At 46.5% G+C, this 23145-nt stretch overlaps 1 protein-coding gene across 5 annotated transcripts in view; it reads right to left on the bottom strand.

Annotated features, from left to right (window-relative positions):
- The window catches only part of UBE3C (ubiquitin protein ligase E3C), a 1115457-nt gene that overhangs the window by 54326 nt on the left and 1037986 nt on the right, over window positions 1-23145 (bottom strand). For all 5 annotated transcript variants that reach the window (XM_078663264.1, XM_078663263.1, XM_078663265.1 and 2 more), the window contains exon 23: window positions 22289-22419. In XM_078663264.1, coding sequence (XP_078519390.1) covers window positions 22289-22419 — 131 coding nt within the window. The remainder of the gene's footprint in view (window positions 1-22288; window positions 22420-23145) is intronic.

Below are 23145 nucleotides of genomic sequence, written 5' to 3'. Positions count from 1 at the left end.
TGGGCATGAGGAAGTTTGGCTCAGTTTTCTTTCACAGAGTCCCCAAGAGCCTTGTTGAACCAAAGCAAAGATTTTGAGACGGGTGGTGTTACTGGTAGCATATATGAAACAATACTGGCTTGTTACTCGACTGTAGGTAGTGGTAAGTCAAGGACTTTGTTTGCCTTCCTAATGACAGTCTGAAATGCTGACCTTTCTAGAGCAAAAGGTCCTGGAACTGGGTCAGTATCAATGTCCAGACACACATCCAACCGACTGGCCTCTTGAAGGGCTAACATAGCTAAAAGAGTCACCATTGTCACCCCCCCTGGGACTGAACCTATAAATCAGGCCCACAGTGTGGTATCAGGCGTACTTACCTTCCTCCAGGAGCAGGAATACCTTTCTACTGGAGCGATGAATCTTGACTGGCAACAGAGATTCAGGTGAAGATTGCAGCACTCCTGTCGACGCTGAAGGCAATGCTACAATTGACACCGGAGACTGCGTCCTTCACGGAGTTGTGCTGTGGCACAGAATCCGACGCTGGTGTTGGACTTGGCATAGGCTAAAATTTTCACCACTGCTGGTCACAAAGCCGGTGGGTGTTGAAGGGGTCCAAATGCTGGGGACGGCGCTGGATAGAATTGTCTGACAAAGGGCATCCAGGGATCAAAACAGTAAGGGCCTGCAACTAGTCCTATGTGCTCAAGGACGTTCCAATGGGGAACGCTGCCGTACTAAAGACACCCATGATGGTCTGCATGAAAGCTGATGGATCTGTCCTCAGTTGCTGAAGGTACATAAAAATATCACCAACCCTCTATTCCGACCAAAAGTGTCGGGTTGCGACTCAGTGTTTGAAGCACCAGGAAGATACATTGATGCACCTTTTGTTAAAAGCTGGCAGACTTGTATCGAAGACACCACTCATTTTTTGCAGAGCATTGCGCAATTACCACAAAAGAAAAATGAGGAATGGTACCTTTGCACAATTGATGTGGTGGCTTTATATACCTCAATACCACATGCTTGCGGATTTGGAGCTGTCGAGTGGGCACTATTAAAGGACTGTCAAGAGGGGGGCGTGGCCAACTGCCGAGGGAAATGGCTGCACGGTAGCCGAGCTCCGTCGCGCCACTCCCAAATAATCCGTCCATACTCATCGTGCCCCAGCCAATATCGCCTGCAGTGGAGCCTGACTGCTTCCGACACCCTGCCCATGCCTGGGTTAAGTTTGGCCTCAATCGGAGGTGCCTAGGCGGGGAGACGCCCTCCGGTCCATGGCAAACGGCTCCTGCGGCCCTGTGAGCGCCCTGCTCGTTCCTGGGTGCGCATGTAAAATCGACGCCGCAGCTGCGGCATGGTGTGTGAGCCTGTTGTTGTGCCGGTGGGGGTCGCCCTGAAGTTCCTGGCTTGACATCCTGTCAGTGGTAGAGCCGTCTCCGTTCCCACCTCTCACCTTGAGGCCTGACTTCTCCCACACCCCATTGGCGGGAGTACTCTGGCAAACACTAGCGGCAGGCATGCATTTTCGGCACGGCCTGTGGAGCCTCACAGCCAGAACTCTGGCGCGCTGCGCCCGGCTCATCCACCAAGAGGCTCCTCCACGGAGAGGGGCTGCACTCGACAGCAGCGGTGAGTCCAGCTACGCTACCCCGTGACCTGAAAAACCTTACCTGGACCCAAGGAATGGTGTCTATTAACAACGGGCCTTCTGTGTGAGGTGGGAGTCGCTCCATATCTCCGACTCCTTGTGACTTGGGCGAGTATTCCCCCTGAAGCCTAGGGGTGGTGGCGAGACCTTGGGGGTTCCACTCGCGCCTTGTATCCAGTGAAGGGGATAGGGTCGCACCTGCATCCTCACCTGACTGTGGTGTATCCCCCTAACGAGTGGCAGCCCCACGCTATTAATGTGCAGTGCTTATTAGAACCCCTCTAAACAGGTGGGGAGAGCCTAGCCAGCGGAAACCGACAGGCCGATGTGAGCTACCACCCACTGCAGGCGGCGGGTAGTAGCTGGCGGGGCTTGACATCCCCTCTCTCCCTGGCAACTTGGGACCACCGTTGGCAAGATGGCGACCGGCCGCAGTGGTCGTAATGCTGTTTAAGCGAAGCTCTTCATGGAGGAATTGATCCTCCAGCAGCTTCAGCCAAGGTGCTTATCTAAGTTCTTTTCAATCGAACGTGCACATCCTATACCCGGGGGCGGACCTAGGCCCAGGGCGCCCCCCCCCCCCCGGCCTCTCCTGGCAAGGATGTTTAATTTCCGTGATAGAAATGCCATTCTTCAGACGGCAAGGGTGGACCCACCAATAGTGATTGATAACAGCAAAGTCACCTTCTTTCCCGATTTCACCCTGCGTGTTCAGAAACAGCGGCGTAGCTTCCTGGACATGAAGAGCATGTAGAGGGGTCAAGAAATCAAGTACGCCATGTTGTTTCTGGCCAAGCTGAGTATCGAGTCGGATGGTAAACTGTAGTTCTTCACTAGACCGGAGGATGCATGGGACTGGCTCGAGGGCTGGAGAACTGTTGGCAAGCGCCCCACAGGCCCGTGGGTGGCTCTGGAGCTACCGGCGGACGAATACAGCGGCAGGGGTCACCGCCCGGGGGTGATTCGAAGATTCGGAGCCCGGAAGGGTGATGCTCACGGAACAGCAAGTATAAGTGACTACCTATGGATTCGGTGGGCACCTGAGCACGCCATACGTAGATACAGACAGTCCTGGAGTGCATTATCCCTTGTACTGTTTCGACATGTTGTACACTGTATGGAAAATGCTAATTACCAGTATGCATCTGTTCTTAGCATGTAGAGCTGCAGAGTCTCACACTGTGCATTAGATCGCCACCTGGTGTGGGGCTCGGATGATTGCATGTTGTTGTTGTCTTGGAAGAAGTCTTTGTAGTCACGAGATAGGTGACTCCTCCCTTGGACAATAGTGCGCATGGGCATCGGCTCCATCCTTAGATTGCTCTTCGCCATGATGGGAAATGATGCAGTTAGTAGAAATAGAAAAAGGGATATCCATGTGTGTGTATCTAATTAAGATAGAACTGGAACAGATACGGGCCCCGGGGAGGCGGGTGGGCGTGTGAGACTCTACAGCTCTACATGCCAAGAACAGATGCATACTGGTAAGTAGCATTTTCCATTCGAGGCATATGAGCTGCAGATCTCACACTGTGCATCGATTGTACAGCAGTGTCTCCCCGAGCGGTGTTCACCTGTATCTGTTGCAGTAGTTTGAAAGAGAGTTTTGAGGACAGCTTGGCCTACTGCAGCTTGCTGCTTGGCCTGCACATCAACACAGTAGTGTTTAGTGAAGGTGTGTGTTGTAGACCATGTTACTGCCTTGCAGGTGTCTTCTAGGGGAATGTCCCCTAAGAAAGCCATGGAGGCTCCTAGTTTGCGTGTGGAGTACGCTCTAGGAGGGAGAGGTGTGGCGCAGCGGCCAGGGCAACTGACGGGGGAATCTGGGGAACACGGTTTGATCCCCGGGTCCTGTGGCAAGTGAGCCCAGCACCATGTGACTCTGGGCAATAGCTTGCTTAATCTTCCCGACGGCCCCCAGCGCCTAGAGACCCTTACGGGTGATTGTTCGCGCTTTACAAATGTGGATTATTATTATTTATTTTATAGGAGGAACTGTTTATGTACGTTTTGCTTTGTGATGGCATATTTGTATACATTTTACAATCCACCTTGCAATTCCAGCTTTAGAGATGGGGTTGCCTTTATGTGGTGGAGAGAAAGCTACAAACAGTTGATTTGGATTACGAAAGGATTTGGTACTATCAATGTAATAGAGAAGAGCTCTTTTTACATCTAGTGTGTGTGGAGCTCTTTCTGCTACAGAGTCTGGGTTTCGAAAAAACACTGGCAACTCTACTGATTGATTTAGATGAAAAGGAGTAATTACTTTTGGAAGGAATTTTTGATTAGTCCGTAGAAGCACCTTGTTACGGTGTAATTGTAAAAATGGTTCTTGTATAGTGAAAGCTTGAATCTCACTAACTCTCCTAAGAGAGGTAATAGCAATAAGGAAAGCTGTTTTCCATGTAAGGAATTGCAGTTCACACTTATGTAAAGGTTCAAAGGGGGGCCCCATGAGCCTGGTAAGAACAATGTTTAGGTTCCACACTGGAGAGGGTGGTAACCTAGGAGGAATGATTTGTTTTAATCCTGCCATAAAAGCTTTGATTGCAGGTACTCTAAATAACAACATATGTTGCCTATTTTGTAGATATGCTGTAATTGCTGCAAGATGTAAACGTATAGATGAATATGCTAGATTACATCTTTGTAAATGGAGAAGGTAACAGGTGATATTCTGGTTGGAAGCATCTAGAGAATCAATTTGGTTATTAGTGCAGTAAATGGCAAATCTCTTCCATTTTGCAGCATAGCAAGCTCTAGTAGCAGGTCTTCTGGCTTCTTTAATGATATTCATACAGTCTGGTGGCAGGTTAAGGTAACCAAACTCTAAGACTTCAGGAGCCAGATCGCCAGATTCAGTTGACTTGGCTCTGGATGTCTGATGTCTCCATGGTTCTGCGTTAGCATGGATGGTGTCAGACACAGTCTTTGGTGTGGAACTAGAGAGCGTTCTAGCAGTGTGGTGAACCATGGTTGGTGTGCCCATGTGGGAGCTACTAGGATCAATTTGAGAGATTGTTGTCTCAGCTTGCGTACTACTAGTGGTATTAGTGGGATTGGAGGAAAAGCGTACGCAAATCTGCCTGACCAGTTCATCCATATCGCATTGCCCTTAGACAGCGGGTGTGGAAATTTGGTGGAGAAGGTTGGGCATTTTGCGTTTTCGTGTGTGGCAAACAGATCTATGCCTGGATGACCCGACTTGTGAAAGAATGGTAGAAGAACTTGCAGATGTAGTTCCCATTCGTGAATCTGTTGTGTCTGTCGACTTAACAGATCCGCTATCTGATTGTGAACTCCTGGAAGGTGTTCTGCAAGCAGATATATCTTCTGTGGAATGGCCCATCTCCAAATGTTCTGTGCGAGCTCGGACAGTTGCAGGGAATGTGTGCCTCCTTGTTTTTTAATATAGTACATGGCTGTCATGTTGTTCGCCCTGATCAAGACAGCTTTGTTCTGTACATGTTCTTGGCAGGATTTTAGTGCTAGGAATATTGCTAGCAGCTCTAGGTGATTGATGTGAAGCACCTTTGGTTGAGCGGTCCATTTTCCCTGAGTTCTATGGTGGAGCAGATGGGCTCCCCATCCTGTGAGGGATGCGTCTGTTGTCAGTACTATCTGTGGCACAGGTTCGAGGAACGGCCACCCTCTGGACAAGTTGTTGGTGTTCCACCACTGCAGAGAGCGGTGTGCAGCTGTATACCAACACCAGGTCTGTAAGTTGTCCTTGAGCCTGATTCCACTGATGTGTTAGACATTCCTGCAATGGGCGCATTTGCAGTCTTGCATATGGTACAATAAAAATGCAAGATGCCATCATGCCTATTAGTTGCATGAACACTCTGGCTGTGAGAGAGTGTTGGTTTTGAAACTTTGTGACTAAAGCTTTAATGCTCTGTATCCTGGCTGGACTGGGATAAGCTAGAGCTGTATCGGTGTTTATGGTAGCCCCTAGGTATTGATGTACATGAGAGGGCTGGAGATGTGACTTGGTGTAGTTGATTGTAAACCCCAAGTCGTGCAGTGTTTGAAATGTTTCAGATGTGTGTTGGACACACTGACTTGGCTTTTATGAGCCAATCGTCTAAGTATGGGAAGACGTGGATATGTTGTCTTCCGAGATGTGCTGCTACTACTGCTAGGCACTTTATAAACACTTGTGGTGCAGTTCTGACCCCGAGTGGAAGGACTTTGAACTGATAGTGTTGTCCTTCTAGTACAAATCTGAGATACTTCCTGTGAGAAGGATGTATGGGAATGTGGAATTAGGCATCCGTGAGGTCTAGTGTGGTTAGGAAATCGCCTTGTTGCAACAATGGGAGCACTTGTAAAGAAATCATGGGAAAATGATCTGAGTGTATATACAGATTGAGAGGCCTTAGGTCTAGAATTGGTCTTAGTGTTCCGTCCTTTTTGGGTATTAGGAAATTGAGTGAGTAAACCCCTGTTCCTTGATGTTGCAACGGAACTAGCTCTATTGCATCTTTTTGCAGCAATGAGAGAACCTCTGTTGGAGCAGCGTTAGCTGTTCTGTGGACATTGGACGCTGTCCGGGTGGTATATGTGGAGGGGTAGCTGTAAGCTCTAGGCAGTAACCATACTGGATAATTTGTCTTATCCACTTGTCTGTTGTGATGGAATTCCAGACAGGTAGGAACTGTGTTAGTCTGCCCCCTTCAGGAGTGGAATGCTGTTGGGGAAGCAGAAGGAAGTCTCTGTTTTGTGTTGCGAGAGGTTCGATTATTGTTATTTCCTCAACCTCTTCACTTGTTGTTGTTGCCTCTGTAGCCTCCTCTAAAGTATCCTCTATTGGAGGATGTTTGTGTATTTGTTTTAAAGGAAGCTGAATTATCTGCTCCAGCTTGTTTGGAGCCTCTGTAGAAAGAGCGACGAAAGGAGCCTCATGCTTGGGTGGACTGCAGAGCTCCCATAGACTTTGCTGTGTCAGTGTCTTTCTTCATTTTTTCAAGTGCTGTGTCTACCTCTGGACCAAACAATTGCTGTTGGTTGAATGGTTGATTTAAGATAGTAGTTTGCACTTCTTGCTTAAATCCTGAAATGCGTAGCCACGTGTGACATCTAAGGAGGACACTGGTGTTTATTGCTAGTGTCTGCTACATCAAATGCGCATTTGATGGAGGCATTTGATATAAGCTTACCCTCTTGTATGAGGTCATTTGCTTGTTCCTTATATTGGTCAGGTAGATGTTGTAAGAGCTTCTCGAACTGATCATAGTGAGCCCTGTCGTATCTTGCGAGGAGGGCTTGTGTGTTAGCAATGCGCCATGTATTGCTAGCTTGGGCAGCTATTCTTTTCCCTGAAGCGTCTATGATCTTTCGATCTTTATCAGGAGGTGGTGTTTCACCTGATGTTTGGGAATTTGCTCTTTTCCTAGAGTTTGAAACTACTAGGGAGTCTAAGGGTAGCTGTTCTTTAATGTAGGCAGGGTCCGCAGGAGCCGCTCTGTACTTTTTCTCTATCCTTGGATTTATGATTCTAGCTCGTACAAGATCTTTAACCACTTCTGGTGCATGCTTAATGACTCCTTTAATCGTCGGCAGTATTTGCACAGATTTTTGGGAGTGTTCAAAAGTGTCTAATAAAAAAATCTTCCTCTGCCTCATCTGAATGCATGGTGACATTGTGATAGATGGCAGCCCTATTAATTAAGCGTCCAAACCCAATATTGTCTTCTGGAGGAGAAGGTTTAGATGGATTTGTATGTGGGTCAGGAATATCTGGTACATCCTGTGGGTTTGGATACTCCCAGTCTGGTGAACCAGTTGGGTAGGGAAAAGGGTCATCTGGGTCTCTCCCTCCCCCCATGCTATACTCATCATCATCAACATCCTGAGGTGTAGGTGCTGTATGTGACTTCCTCTACCTGTGTGGTGTAGTGGAAACATGTCCTGTTTCTGGATCAATGTAGATCTTTTTTTGTAAAGGACCTGTTTGGAAAAGCTCCTTTTCATGAGGCACAGCCTTTGGCGCCGATTGTTTCGGTTCCGAACCTGTTTGATGCTTGTCCTTAGCCTTAGGAGCTGATGTTGAGTCCTTTGGCGTAGATTTCGGCTCTGAAGATATTGTCTTTGGAGCCGAAGCCTGTTTCGTGGACTTGGAAGCAGGCTTTGTCTGTTTCGGCATCGAGGGTATCGGCTTCGGAGTGGTCTTTTTCAAACGAAAGGATGCACAGGCTGTGCAGCTGGATTCGTCGTGTTCTGGCGATAAGCACAGGTTACAGACCTCGTGATGATCACTGTGTGGAAACTTTGCTCCACACTCGGGCATCTTTTGAATGGCGTCCTTTCCATGAAGTGTAGGCCTCACGGCGTGGGTAGGCCCAAAGGCCCACGTCGACGACCGGAATCGAGCTGATGAAGTCGAGTCGATGTTTATCGGTATTGAAAGTTGTTTGGTGAAGTTTGAAGGAAATTTTTGTCGCGTCGAAGTACTTGAAAAGTAGATTTTGAACCGGAGCGGAAAAGTTTCATCCAAACCCAGTGGCGGAAAAAAACAATCTAAGGATGGAGTCGATGCCCATGCGCACTATCGTCCAAGGGAGGAGTCACCTATCTCGTGACTACAAAGGCTTCTTCCAAGACGACAACAACATGCAATCATCCAAGCCCAACACCAGGTGGCGATCTAATGCACAGTGTGAGATCTGCAGCTCTTATGCCTCGAACATACACGTTTTCTATTGACTACTGCCTTGCTGCCAGGGTGTGGACTCGGTTGTCATGTTATTGCAGCAGGTTCTCTGAGGTTGTTCGATCTATATGTTAAGGGGTTTGATGACTGGGGTTGTTAGCGTCTTTAAGCATAGATGCCTCAGGGAGTGGGGTTGTATCATGTACCTTAAACTGTTGAGGGTGGGCGACAGCCACCCGCCACCCCCAACTTGCAGAGTGCCTGTTTGCCCGTCATGCAGGGAGGCGGGGTGGGTGTTGGGGATGGGAGGTGGTGTTCACTATGTTTTGTTCTTGGTACTTGTGCGATATTGCTTCTTGTTATCTCACGTTTGCTGGGTCCACTAGATTTACGCTGCCTCACATCATCACAATGGTTCGACAACTTCATTCTCTGACTATGTCCCCATCTCCATGGGATACACGTGCGGGTTTTATGATAAGATTCGCTTGTCAGCGGGTGGCTCCCAGCACTTGGTGTGCTTATCTTTTCCCACACTGCCTGCTCATTTGGCCCTGCGGCTGCCACGGTTGTCTCCTGAGCCCATTACCTGATCTTGGACACGAAACTGCCCGCGTTTCATTGCACTTATGGGATCACAATTAGAGCTAAAACTCCTTACATGGAACGTTAACGGCCTGAGCGACAAGATCAAACGGGGAATAGTTTTGCAGTACCTGTAGCGCCAGGCACTGGACATAGTCCTGATTCAGGAGACACACCTATTTGGCAATTCATGCGGGGCATTGAATAAATGGGGTTATTGTCTGGTCGGTCATTCAGGGTTCACCTCAGGTTCACGTGGAGCTGGTGTGCTCATACGTAGGGGATGTCAGTATATTGTGAAAAAGACTTGGTCGGATGACCAGGGTAGATATCTTGCGCTCTCGGGCACGTTGGAGGGGCAGGTAATCAATGTTGTGTCTGTTTATGCCCCCCCTGGACTACAGCGCCCAGTTTTGCGAGATATCGGAGCGCTCCTACTTGACCTTCCAGTGGGATTATTGGTTTTGGGGGTCACTTTAACCTGGCAATGGACGGCTCCAGAGATCGCTTTCCTCCTCAGAGTGACCCTAAGGGGGGATCCCCTCAGTCTGGATTTTCATCTGCGTTAGGCCTGGTGGATATATGGCGCTGGCTTAACCCGGCCACCGCACAATTCACTTTTTATTCTGGGGCCCACAATAGTCAATCACGTATTGACCACACTTGCACAAGATATTCAGTTCTTCTCTGCTTCCAGATACCTGGCTCGGTGAATTTCAGATCATTCCCAGATTCTCACGACGCTAACCATGGGGAAACCTAAGCGCAGCTCTACTCTCACCATACACCCTTGGGCACTTAAGGTAACCCACATTAGGGAGGCACTGCTCAAAGACGCTGATTTCTATTTCACTGAAAATGTGGGGTCGGTCACTTCAGCATCTGTGTTGTGAGGGGCGTACGGCGCTGTTATGAAGGCCAGAGCCCTGTCCCTTATGGTGTAGCATAGGAGAGAACTTACAAAGCATGTGGTAGAGCTACAGGAGGAAATCCTCGCTAAAGAAAAAGCCCTGACGACTGCCCCTGACTTGGAGGCGCAACACGTGCTAGACATGGTGCGCCTAGATTATCAACAGCTTCTGACTGAAGCGGCTAAGGCTTGATACGCTGCCACCTGGCACAAAATATATGAGCATGGCGAACGTACGGGCAGGCTTTTGGTCTGGTTGGAGAGAAAGGAAAAAGCATCTAGGTGGGTGCAATCAATCCGCAGGGCTGACGAGGAATATCTCACTGACACCCAGAAGATTACAGACACATTAGCCTCTTATTTCTCATTGGTGTACACACCTGCCGATACGTCCCAGTCCGCCATGGCTACGGAACTTCTGTTGACTATTAAAGTCGCCTGCTTGTCCGAACAAGACAGCAACTCCCTAGAAGGCGACATCACAGAAACGGGTATCCAGAAAGCCATTCAAGAGGTGCGTTCCGGTAAAGCCATGGGGCCAAACGGGCTCCCAATCAAACTTTTCAAACCAATGGCATCCAAGCTCTCTCCCCATCTATTACACATGTATACTGAAAGTTTTGAGGCGGGGGTTCTTCCACTTGAAGTCAGGATGGCATCAATTGTGGTTATACATAAATCTGACAAACCAGCAGAGGACTGTACGTCATATCGTCCTATTTCCCTCCTCACGGTTGAGGCGAATATTCTGGAAAAGCTATTGGCCAATAGGCTTATCCCCTACCTTATTGAGCGAGTGCATACGGATCAATCCGGGTTCATGGCAGGAAAGAACACAGCCTTGAACTTATGCCGTTTGAATGGGGTCCTGGGCAGAATAGACACCATTCGGGAGGATGCAATCCTGTTGTCTTTACGCATCTATGGCATTTGACACCATTGAGTGGGACTTTCTATTTGCGGTTTTGGCTAGGATGAGGTTTGGTCCTAAGTTTGTTAAGTGGATCCAGCTACTCTATTCACAGCGCGCCACGCAGGTGATTGTCAATTACCATGTATCTGGATCATTTCCACTGTGGCGAGGCACTAGACAGGGGTGCGCCCCCTGTCACCCCTTTTCTTTGCGCTTGTGTTGGAGGGGGGGTTTGGTGATTAGAGGTCTGAAATTGACTGAGGACCACAAAGACTGCCTCTCCTTATATGCGGATGATATCCTCCTTTATCTAGCCTTGCCTACGCGGTCTCTCAATTAAGTCCTGCATATTTTCCGCAGATTTGGTGCCCACTCGGGCTATACTATCAACTGGGCTTTATGTCCTAAGTTGTGACCCACTGCGTAACCCTAAGGGATATGGCATACCAGTGGCTTCACAGGGCTTCAAGTACCTCAGTATCTTCATCACCCCAGACCTGGTCTTATTCCACAAGTCCAACTTGCTCATGGTCTTGACCCGTCTTCGATCTGACGACAAGCATTGGTAATCTCTCCCCCTCACTCTCCTGGGAAGGGACGCTCTTTTTAAAATGCTGGCGCTACTTTGGTTCCTCTATGTGCTGCAAAACTCTCCCAACGTGATCCCTGACACCTATTTCACCAGTGTGGAGGCCACAGTGCGAGAGCTACTATGGGAGGGACGTGCCCCACGCAGAGCAATTAAAAAGTTAACGATGCAGTGGTACAATGGAGGCGTTGCATTGCCAGATATAAAGCTATATTATCAAGCTTCTCAATTGATCGCAATTAATAAATGGGAGCACGTGGAGCATGATGACCCGGACCTCTGCACAGACCGTTGGCTCTTGGGACGGGGTGGATATTACAGGGCACTCTATACAATTCCCCGCAAACTTCATCTCATGGGGCCAATGGCACGCACAGTGGCGATTTGGCACAGAATCAACAAAAAATGGGGTTGGTATGACACACTTACCAAGGCCACGCCACTCTGGGAGCCCGACTTGTTGGGCCAGCTTAGTAAATGCCCTGGTTCTGAAAGGTGGGACATGATAGGGATTTCGACAGTAGGAGATATGTGGGTGAGGGATATGCAGGCTAAGTATCAACTAGTGCAGTCCGAGGTCTTTAGATATCTACAGATCAGCCATGCAATTACCACGGCTGTACCCAAGGGCCGTTCTTTGCCTGAGTCTACCACGTTGAAGGATAGGCTGGTACTCGACCCTAAGGCCATATCCCTATAAGAATTTACAAAATAACCGTCCTGATCCCATGATCTGTTTGCGGCAGAGTTGGGAGGTGGACCAGGGGGACATAGAAGTTGAGGACTGGTGCGACGCGCTGGCTTCTCCTAGAGAGGTGGCCATCCCACTGAGACTGCGCCTGGTCCAACTGGAAATCCTACACTGTGTCTACTTCGACGCGCGGACCTTGTTTAAAATGGGTAGAAGACCTGACCCTCTGTGCCTTCGGCGCTGTAACCTACCGGGCATCTTCTTTCATGTATTGTGGAAGTGCCCCACAGTGCGACAGTACTGGGAAAAGATCACAAAGCAGATGGAGAGAACGTGTGGTAAATCTCTAAGGGTCTCTCCCCAGCTGTGTTTCCTCAACATGTGGGAAGCCACGGACCTCACACAGGCTGAACAGACTTGGGCCTCAATGGGGTGGTCCATTGCAAAAGGGAATATAGAGCAGAGGTGGGGAATGGTGGCGGCCCCATGTTTGAGGGACTGGGCGATTGACATGGACAGGGAAATGATTGTTGAGAAAGATGTGTTCAAGCACAGAGGGTGCCCAAAGAAATGGGACCATAAGTGGGGGAGGTGGAATAGATATAGAGGTGTCATCTGTGTATCCCCTATCATTGAATTACAGCGTGATAGACGCCAAATATTGGATATCTCTGGATTTGATGACACCCCCCCGCCCTAAATGGAAAGGCATGCCAGTTATATTGCACCAAACCGAGTGGGGTGGAAGTATACTCTGTACAGTATTATGCCTAAATGTAGGATGCTTCATGATTGTGACAATCCTTGTATTTTTGTGTGGATGAGGGGAAGTGGGCTATGCACACGGCACACTATGTGCCGTATTTGATAAATCCTTATTGTAGACCCAATGATTGTTCTATCAATGCCTTGTACCTTTTCTTTTACTTTCTCAATAAAAATTGTTTAAAAAAAGAAAAAGATTGCGACCAGAACACTTTAATCATTGAACTTTTGGAATGTTGCCTTCAAAACAGCTATTTTGTATGGAACAACCGATTCTATCTACAACTGAATCGAACCTCAGTGGCTTTTCCCAGTGCTCCATCATACGCCAACACCTTCCTGGCGAAATTCGAGGAAGACCATATTTGAACAAATACCACATGGCAGGCTAGATTGGTGTTTTTTCGTCATTATATAGACTATATATTCCTCATTTGGAAAAACACAGGAATCACTTGTGAAGAACATCAGGGTACTGAACACCAAAGACCAAAGAATACAGTTCACACACAACATTAGCAAAACAGGAATAGCTTTCCTAGATGTATGGTTGGAAATTAAAACACAAAAAATCACCACAATGATTTACAAAAAACCCACGGATCGAAATAATGCATTAATGTTCGACAATTTTCATCCTTCATCAATTGTTAAAAACCTACCATACTCTCAATTTTTACAAACCCATAGAATCACAACGGAAGCTGAAATTTGTGTTCAAACCATTGAATAACAAAAAAAGCAATACATGGAAAGAGGCTATCCTGAAAATGTGTTGATCAACCACTCAGAATGTGCTGCTTCTCAAGACTGGAAGAGACTATTAAAAAGAAAGAAAAAGATTGTAACAAACAGAATGATTTTTGAGTCTTTGTTACTCCACTTTATCCCACAAAACCAAGATTATTTATAGCCGATGGGAACTACTGACAGAGGAACCAGACTTTCACAGGATTTTCAATGACAAACCTTTGTTCGCACTTACAAGATTGCGGAATCTAAAAAAAATAATGACATCAGGGAAACCTAATATTCATACAGGGAAAACTGTCATGAGAAAGTTTTCAAATTGTATCCACTGCAACAATGTGATTGAGGTCGATACCCTTTTACACTTCAGAACAGGTGAATGCATAAAACTCTGAGAGGCCACGGACTGTAATACCACTAATGTGGGTTATTCCATCAAATGTCCCTGCGGTCTGATTTATATTGGGAAGACAGAAAGAAAAAATTAAAATTCGAGTGACGGAACATGAGAGTAAAATCAGGTACAAAAGCACTACTTCAAGTTTAGCCACGCATTGGGAGCAATGTCGACACACGATTGCTTAACTTAAATTAAAAAATGTTGAAAAAGTAACCATGAGTGGATAACACAAAACGACTTCTGCAGAAAGAAGCCATTTAGATTAAAAAGATGAACTCTTTAATGCCCTTCGGGCTTAATGATTATTTTGAAATGTCATGTTTTCTCTAATTAGACTAAACACCATAGTCCAGCACTATTGATAACATTTAACACGTGCACCACAAAGAATTCTATGTCAGGAAGCGGAGGCGAGGATATTGCTTGTCCTTTCTCCATTTTTATTGGACAGCACGTTATAAGTAAAAGAAAAAATATACAACATCCATGAACTACCCTAACCAACATGGCCGCGGTAGTCATAGAAACACAGTAACCAATCATAGTCCATACGACAGCACAAAGGCATCCCACGTCGGTAGTCCTTCCTCTTTCTCCATTGCTGCCTTGACAAGATAAGTCTCCGTTTTTTTCCCTTCTCTTATTCTTGTGGCAGTTTATCAAATTTATTGGGACAGCTTGGTTTCGCTGTATTTATCGTTTATTTGCTCTTCGAGCTGCTCTTGTGACGCGGTAGGCTTCTGGCCCGAGCGTCTTGTTTTCGCGCGTGCGCAGTTGTGTGTCGGCTCCTCAGACACACTTCGACTTTCTCCACAGCGCTTTCACCGCGCTTGTGGCGAAGCACGCTAAGAGGCTTTGCGCTTCTCTTTTAAGTATCCTAGCCTCGTTTCCCCACACGGACGCTGCCTATTGAGCGGCAAGACCTGGATTTAAAGTGACTGTTATTTATTGTGACTGTTATTTATATATTTATTTATTAATTATTTATACAAGTCAGTCACTCATTTTTTATTGAAGTTTTTCTTCAGTTTCTCTTTTTATTAATATATCCTTTTGGGTACCTGTGTGGGTGAACATCCCCTTATATTTAGTTGGGGTGTTTTTTGAGTATGGGTACCCAGTCCTCTGCGCAAATGCAGTCTCGTCAGGAACAAAACCTTGCAGCTGACAATGCTGAGCAGCCTCTTCAGCCCTTATTGCCACCTCCTGCTGAGGTGGACAGACTCTTGTCTTCAGCGATTGCTCAGGCTCTGGCCCCTCTGCAGGACAGTGTTAATAAACTGTCCGCCCATGTGTTTAAATCTGGTTCAGGGGTTTTTGGGGACAGTGGGGCTGGGCCCAGTGGAGTAATTTCTATTCCTCCACGCACGGCCAAGAAGCGTGACGCGGGGCACCTGGAAGGCTTCAACAAGCTTGCAGAAGCTTTCCATAAGAGTGCGCGCACGCTTAGAAGCGCACCCTTCCGGGGGGATGACTCACCCGGAGATATTGGTGGTTCTTCCACCCAGGACCTTGACCCGGAGGAAGGGTTTCCCCTAGAGGGAGTAGAGGACGAGGAGGACTATTTTAATGATGACGAGGATGAATCCTCTGAGGATATGTCAGATATTGGTAGGTCTTGGCGCCCTAAAGCTAATATCTCGGATTGTGGTGAAGGTGACCAGGTTCCCCATGACATGTTTGATCCTGCCACCATCTATAGACCCCGCTCTTCGGAGTGGATTCCAGAAAAAGCTACAGCTGACTATGTAGCTGCTAAACTTAGACAGCCTCTTTCTCAGGATGTGCGTTTGCGCCTACGCTCGGAGTGTCCCCGACCGTCCCTTCCTAATAGGGTGGCGGCCACTCCTGAAATTGACCCAAAATTATGCACTTTTTTCGCTAAATATGTTAAAGATCCTAAAAAAGGCATAGATAGGTCCTGGAAAGCTTGTCAGGACAAGTTATTGGATGTTGTTGGTCCCCTAACAAAGATCATTGAACTTGCCCAGCGCTCCAAAGAGTCTGGTATGCCACTCCCTGTTGAGGACGTAGCGGGTTGGGCACAGAGGGCTGTCTGCCTCCTTGGCAATGCCAACTGTGCTCTTTCTGCTGAGCGTCGGCGGTCACTATTGTTGAAAATTGATCCCAAACTTGGCGAATTATCCTCTTCTGAGGCGGGTTCAGTAGCACAAGGTACCTTATTCGGTGACCCTTTCGTCAAGGAACCTGGAAAATTTGTGGCGACTTTTTCCGCCTTAGACAAGGTTTCAGCTTCAATGAAAAAGATGTTCCCGAAGAAGGTTTTGGCGGGGCCGGCAGAGGCAGGGGTCGCTCTTCCGGCCGCCAGTTCCAACAAGGCCCCAATAGGGCGCAGCAAAGAAGGAACAATGGCTGGAATGACGGACGTCAAGGTTCCTTCTATCCGTCCCGTGGAGGCAGAGGACAAGGCCGAGGACGTGGTGGCAACCAGTTCAACTCCAAAGGGTTCAATGGTAAGTGTTTCCATCATGGCTCCTGTTCGTCTGGGGGGAAGGATTGCTTTGTTTCTTCAAGCCTGGTCAGCCCTCACATCAGATCCTTGGGTTCTTCAAACTGTTCGGGGATTCCACATAGAGTTTTACAGTTCCCCCGTTCAACTAATACGTCCTCGTCCTCTGGTTTTTTCTATCGCAGAACAGGATCTCATAGACTTAGAGGTACAAGCTATGCTGCAAAAAGGCACCATTATACCGTCGTCTCTTCATCCAAACGGTTTTCTCAGCAATATCTTTCTGGTCGAGAAAAAGGACAAGGGCTTCCGACCAGTCATCAATCTTCGCTCATTCAACGAGTGGCTAATTTACAGACATTTCAAGATGGAAGGCATCCATCTTTTGAGGGATCTCCTTCTACAGAACGATTGGTTGATCCGTTTAGACCTGAAAGATGCCTATCTTTCAGTTCCAATTTACCCTCCTCATTGCCGATTCCTCCAGTTTCTCTGGAGGGATCAGATCTACGAATTTCGTACTCTCCCCTTTGGTCTTTCCTCAGCACCTTGGTGCTTTACCAAACTCCTACGACCCGTGGTGGAACATCTTCGCACCATGGGATTTCGTCTAATAATTTACTTGGACGACATTCTTCTTATGAATCAGTCCAGGGATCTTCTCCTCCAACACCTTCAGGTGACCATATCTATGCTTCAAAATCTGGGATTTGTCATCAACGCCCAGAAATCAGATTTGGTCCCTCAGCAGGAAATGACTTTTCTGGGTTTCCTGATACGAACGACGGATGTGACGTTACATCTTCCTTCTCAGAAAATTACCAAGATCAAGAAGGAGATTCGCAAGGTCCTTCGTCGAGACCGGATTTCTCTCAGTCTTTTGGCCAGGATTGTAGGTTTACTGTCCTCATCGATCCAGGCCATTTTTCCAGGCCCGCTTCACTACAGGGCTCTCCAGAGACTAAAGGCGTTTCATCTCCGCAAGGGTCTCACGTATTCGGAACTCATTTCTTTGTCCATGGAGGCCCGTTCGGAACTCCTATGGTGGTTGGATCACATGGATGCTTGGAACGGGAAAGCGATTTTCGGTTCCCGTCCGGATCTGGTGATCGAATCGGATGCCAGCCGACAGGGTTGGGAAGCCCGTTGCGGATCCCTTTCGGTGGGTGGCAGGTGGACGGAGGAAGAGCTTCACCTCCACATCAATTGTTTAGAACTCCTTGCGGGTTCGTTCGCCATACGCTCATTCACAACGACCAGAGTCTCTTGTTGTGTCCTTCTTCGGATGGACAACACGACTACAGTCAGGTACATCAATCGCCTAGGCGGCACCCATTCCAAAGTCCTAGCGGATCTCGCGAAGGATTTCTGGAACTATTGCCTGTTACGCCAGATTTCTGTCATGGCGGAGTATCTTCCTGGCGAGATGAATACGGTGGCGGACTGGCAATCCCGGAATTTTCAGGATGCCAGCGATTGGAAACTGGATCTTTCTGTATTTCAAATGATCTCGGATCTTTGGGGTCTTCCACAGATGGACTTGTTTGCATCCAGATGGAACACTCAACTTCCAAGGTTTTACAGCTGGAAACCGGACCCGGGAGCGGAAGTAGTGGATGCCTTCCTGCAGGATTGGTCCCGGTTTCCAGCTTATGCTTTTCCACCGTTCCTGTTCATTCAGAGGGTAGCAGCCCAGGTCCGCAGACAAAGGCCCTCTCTAATATTGATCACCCCGATTTGGAAAGCTCAATGTTGGTTCCCGTCTCTTCTAGAGTTATCTTGGGACAAACCTCTTTGTCTGCCGATATTCTACCTCATTCTGACGGATCCATTGGGTCATCCACATCCTCTGGTTCTCCAAGGCCACCTACGTCTCATGGCCTGGAGGATTTCAGGGGACGTTGGGCTAACGACTCACTTTCGACAGACGCTGAACTCCTCATTCAGCGAGCCTGGGCCCCTAGTACCACTAAACGATATCGATCTGCCTGGAACAGATGGGTTCGTTGGTGTGTGGCAAAACACCTGGATCCCGTGGGCTCTTCTGTAACAGAGGTAATAAACTTCCTTGCTAAACTTTTTCACGATAAACTTGCTTACTGTACTATCAATTCTTTCAGATCAGCAATTTCTGCGGGTCATGCCTTGGTGGATGGATCTCCGGTGGGAGAGCAACCCTGGGTTTGCAAGCTCCTTAAAGGTATCCGTCTGTCTCGTCCCCCGGAACCTCGTTATTCCGGTCTTTGGGATGTGAATGTGGTTTTACGATTTCTTCTATCCTGGCAGGATAATGAGTATCTTTCGCGAAAGGAGCTTTCGGCTAAATTGGCTATTCTGCTCTGTCTTATCTCTTGCAAAAGAGCTTCCGATGTTCGTGCCCTTGATGTTTCTGCCAGAGTCTTTACTCCTGAAGGAGTTACTTTTACTGTCTCCAGAAGAACTAAGTGCAATACGAGGTCAGTATCTTATCCGGCCTTTCCGGATTCTCCTAAACTATGTGTTGTTCGTTGCCTCAAAACTTATGAGAATGTCACTTTGGAATTCCGCCCTCCGGGCGAGCGACAATTGCTAATTGCAATAAAGAAACCTTTCAAAGCAGTTTCTTCTCCCACCATTGCTAGATGGGTCAGGTGGATTATGTCTGAGGCTGGTATTAACATTACAAATTTCGGTGCTCATTCCACTAGAGGTGCTAGGCTTCCAAAGCTGTCCAAGTTGGGGGCAGATTGGAAGATATTATGAATGCAGCGGATTGGTCTTCGGATTCAACTTTTAAAAAGTTTTATTTTAAGCCAATCCATGAGGCGACTTCTTTGGTGGTGAGTAAGCTTTAAACAAGCAATATCCTCGCCTCCGCTTCCTGACATAGAATGAGAAATTTCCTAGTTCACACAAAGGAAAGTTTCAATTCTATTAAGGACGCGGAGGCGAAGATTTTCCCACCCGGCTTTATCTAGCTTTCCCTCCCTGACTTCTGGATTCCTGTATTGTTTCTTCATACAAAGGAAGTAATTCTTTTTCTTATGTATTGATTTACATTGCTTGATGTGTTTCTACTTGAATTATCTTCTTTTACTGCAATTGTCTTTAATCATTCCCATTACAATGTGTTAGATTCTTTTCTACATTGTTCTGGACGAGACATTATTATTATTTCTCTTCCCTAGGTTCCGATCAGAAAACGGAATAGAGGGTAGAGGTCTTCTTACCAGCGGCAGCAACGAAAGAGGAAGGACTACCGACGTGGGATGCCTTTGTGCTGTCGTATGGACTATGATTGGTTACTGTGTTTCCATGACTACCACGGCCATGTTGGTTAGGGTAGTTCATGGATGTTGTATATTTTTCTTTTACTTATAACGTGCTGTCCAATAAAAATGGAGAAAGGACAAGCAATATCCTCGCCTCCGCGTCCTTAATAGAATTGAAACTTTCCTTTGTGTGAACTAGGAAATTTCTCATTCAGTTGAGGTTTTATCTTTGGTGGTAATGTATAATTACATACCCACATACAACTCAAACACATGCCAACGTTTGTTTCCTACGTGGTGTTAACACAGTTAACGTCGCTAAAGTCCCACATCTAAGTTTTCGCTTGGTTGCACGCGGTGAACAGATACTGGTGATCCTCAAAATTGTACATTATTATGTATACACTTCCGACTCAGTTGAGACATCGAGTGAGTTTCATGCAACAGTAGATCGCCGGGCAGTAAGAGATTTTATCTCTACTCTGACCACATAATTTCTATCATCTTAAACGGTGCGATTGCGTTACCAGCACTTAGTATGTGTTAACACACTCCAAGATGGCGCTTAAAGTCAATCTGTTGATCGATATCCCCTCACGTGCTAGCGAGAAGTTGTTTAAAAGCAGGATGTCCGCCGTAGCGTTTGTCGTTAGCATGGAGGACTGATTCTACATCAGCATATGAACATCATGTAAATCCGTATTTGTAAAGCACAAACTACTCACCCTACCCGTCCTGGAAATTAAGTGAGCTATTGCCCAGAGTCACATGGTGCTGAGCTGAGCTGAGCTGCCACCGGAGCCGGGGATCGAACGGTGACCCTGTGCTCCGAAGACAGCTGCCCTGGCTGCTGCACCACACCTCTCCACTACATCATCAGTACATCATCGGTAAGACTAGCGTAAGAGACATAGAGTGTACCTCTAGTAAGGGGTATTTTTTCAGTAGACTTGTCCGTTTGGTAGTTAACGTCGTTTGGTAATGTTTTGCTTTATTTGGTAGAAAAAACTAAGTTAGTCAGTACCGGGATTCAAGAAGCAGGGCATGCTACATAATTACGGTGTCCAGGTATTCGAGCACGTCATCACTGAAACTTTTTGCTCGTATTTTTTGTCAGCTTGTTAAACTAAATAGAGGCTTTTGTATCCCCTAGAGACCTGCAATTTCAAAATATGTGGTCGTTTTTTTTTCTTCAACAAAAAATATGGTTTTCACCGCGCTTCGAAGGTTCTCGGATATATCCAGGATGATTTTATTATAGTGATGGGTTCTTTTCTTACAATTTTCACACCTCGAAATGCATGAATGCGTTCTTGTTTTCACTAAGCACGTTCTATAGTGGTCAATAGTACGTCATCACCTATTTTTTCTAACACTATATAAGCAAAACTGGTTATACAAGGATACAAATCATGAGCAGGACGTTTAGAAATGCAGGATTTGAATCACAAAAGCATGCAAACAATCTCTTAAAGAGATACCAAAAACACCAATTGCTTGTTGCTTTTTAACCACTTTGTGCTATATCGCTATACATATTCTCAACAGTGTGTTCTTTCACAGGTTATGCCCCTGACGAAGGGACCACCATCCCAAAATGCATTGGGCTCAACGAAACTTCATGTTGATATTTTGATTGCAATGTAATTTTGAAGCAGTCATTTCGACATTCATTGTTAAAAAATTGTTTTGTCGTTATGTTTACGTTGAAATCAATGATGGAAAATTGATAGTGTTTTATACATATATACACACATTTGAAAATAGCAATAACAATTGGAAAATAAATTTACTCATGAAGGAATGTAACTAACTCACGGTCTCACACACCAGTGCACGCTCTAGCCCTAGTTACCTTTAGAACTTGCCCCCACCCCCTCTTCACATGTCACATGAAGACATGTTGTGCCTCGCCCAGAGATAGTTGTGGTCTGGATCCATGGTGGACATTTGGCTGTTGCATCAACAACAGGGTTTAAAACAAGACATCTTATGAGTTAGCATGCCCCTGTTTGCACCAGTTGCAACCGTTTTTAAGAATTGTTTTTCTTCCACAGAACGTGAAATAAAGCTCCTGATGCATCAATAGGTGCAGAAAGAAAGGTACTAATGTGAGGGTGCTGGTCCTACATGACCTGATAACGTTATCATGACCTGATAACGTTATCATGACCCCATACCCATTTTAATAACGGAGCCTGCAAACTCTGCCAGAGAGCTATAGTGAATGATTCTGGACCCTTTCCCATTCAAATGGGTTAACACCTTATTTGGGTGCGGTAAAATGTCAATCTTTTGCAACTGGAGTTTGGTTGCAAAACATTGATGCATCCCTTAATAAACTGCTATTTGGAAGAGACGCCCTAATCACGCTCCTTCCAAATAGCACTTCGTTATGGGTTTCTAAACCCATATTGCGATTTGGTAACCTGTTAACCAGTCACAAAATGGGTTTAGTACATAATAAATAGACATTTTACAGTTGCCAACCCTGTGATTTTGCAAATCCCAGACATTGTGACCACAAAATTGCTTTGTACATCAGACCCCTAGCTCAGGGAAATTTGCAGGTGAGTAACATTCCATTATCTTCTCAGATTATCTCAGTTTTCAGCGACTTGGACTTTCAAAGTAAATCAACTGATAATGAGCAGAGTGAGGTATGAGTACCTTAAACCCCAAAAGGGGTGGTCGAGAACAGCTTGTTACAAATTTGAGCAACTGCCGCTTTTCCTCATCAGTGAAGCCTTCAACAACCCTCCAGAAGATTTTTATTACAGGATGATCCGGAGCATAGCCACCTAAAAAACAGACACTATATGTAATTAACCCCAAAAATTAATTTTCCTTAGCACGGTTAATCTCGAGTGAGGACATGAATGAAGTCCTTAGAACATTGTAAAACCATCAGAATAAAAATATACATTGTATAATAGTACCAGAAGCTAATTAGACCATAAACATTAAACTAGGCACAATGATAACAAGATTAGTCATTTATAAAGTGGACTACAGGTAGAAAAAAGCTGCAGTTGTTTAGTGGTTCTTGGGGTTACAAAGATTACTTGCCTCAGGCAATATTCTTTTTTAAAGACTTTATTTATCATTTTAGAAAACCAGCATAATGAACATCGAAATGGTAACCCTATAGGCAGTATTAGTGAATTGAAGACATTGGCATACATATTAAGCGAGGCAAGGCACAAAAGTGGCAGGGCATGACATGTGGTGCCGTCTCTTAGTAGAGGTACAAAAGGGGGTGGTGATGGACGGAGCATCTGAACCAATCAAACACTCACACCCAGTCAAAAGATCTGGGTTTGATCCATCACCGTTCTTTAGCCCACTCTGCCACCCCAGTTCAGACATGGCTATATGCAAATCAGTCTGACCCTGTGCCTCATGGGAACAGTCCAGCCCGAACTGCCAAGCCATGCCTTCCCTGGACCGGAAACAAGCTTCCGAGGACCGGTTTATGGCATTACAGCCGTCTTCAGCCCGGCTTGCTTGAATCTCTTAGTAGAGGG

Source organism: Lissotriton helveticus, chromosome 10, assembly GCF_964261635.1.
Source record: "Lissotriton helveticus chromosome 10, aLisHel1.1, whole genome shotgun sequence".
Classification (NCBI taxonomy): Eukaryota; Metazoa; Chordata; class Amphibia; order Caudata; family Salamandridae; genus Lissotriton; species Lissotriton helveticus.
The sequence above is the reverse complement of the archived record's forward strand: the minus strand, read 5'-3'. Positions and strand labels throughout refer to the sequence as shown.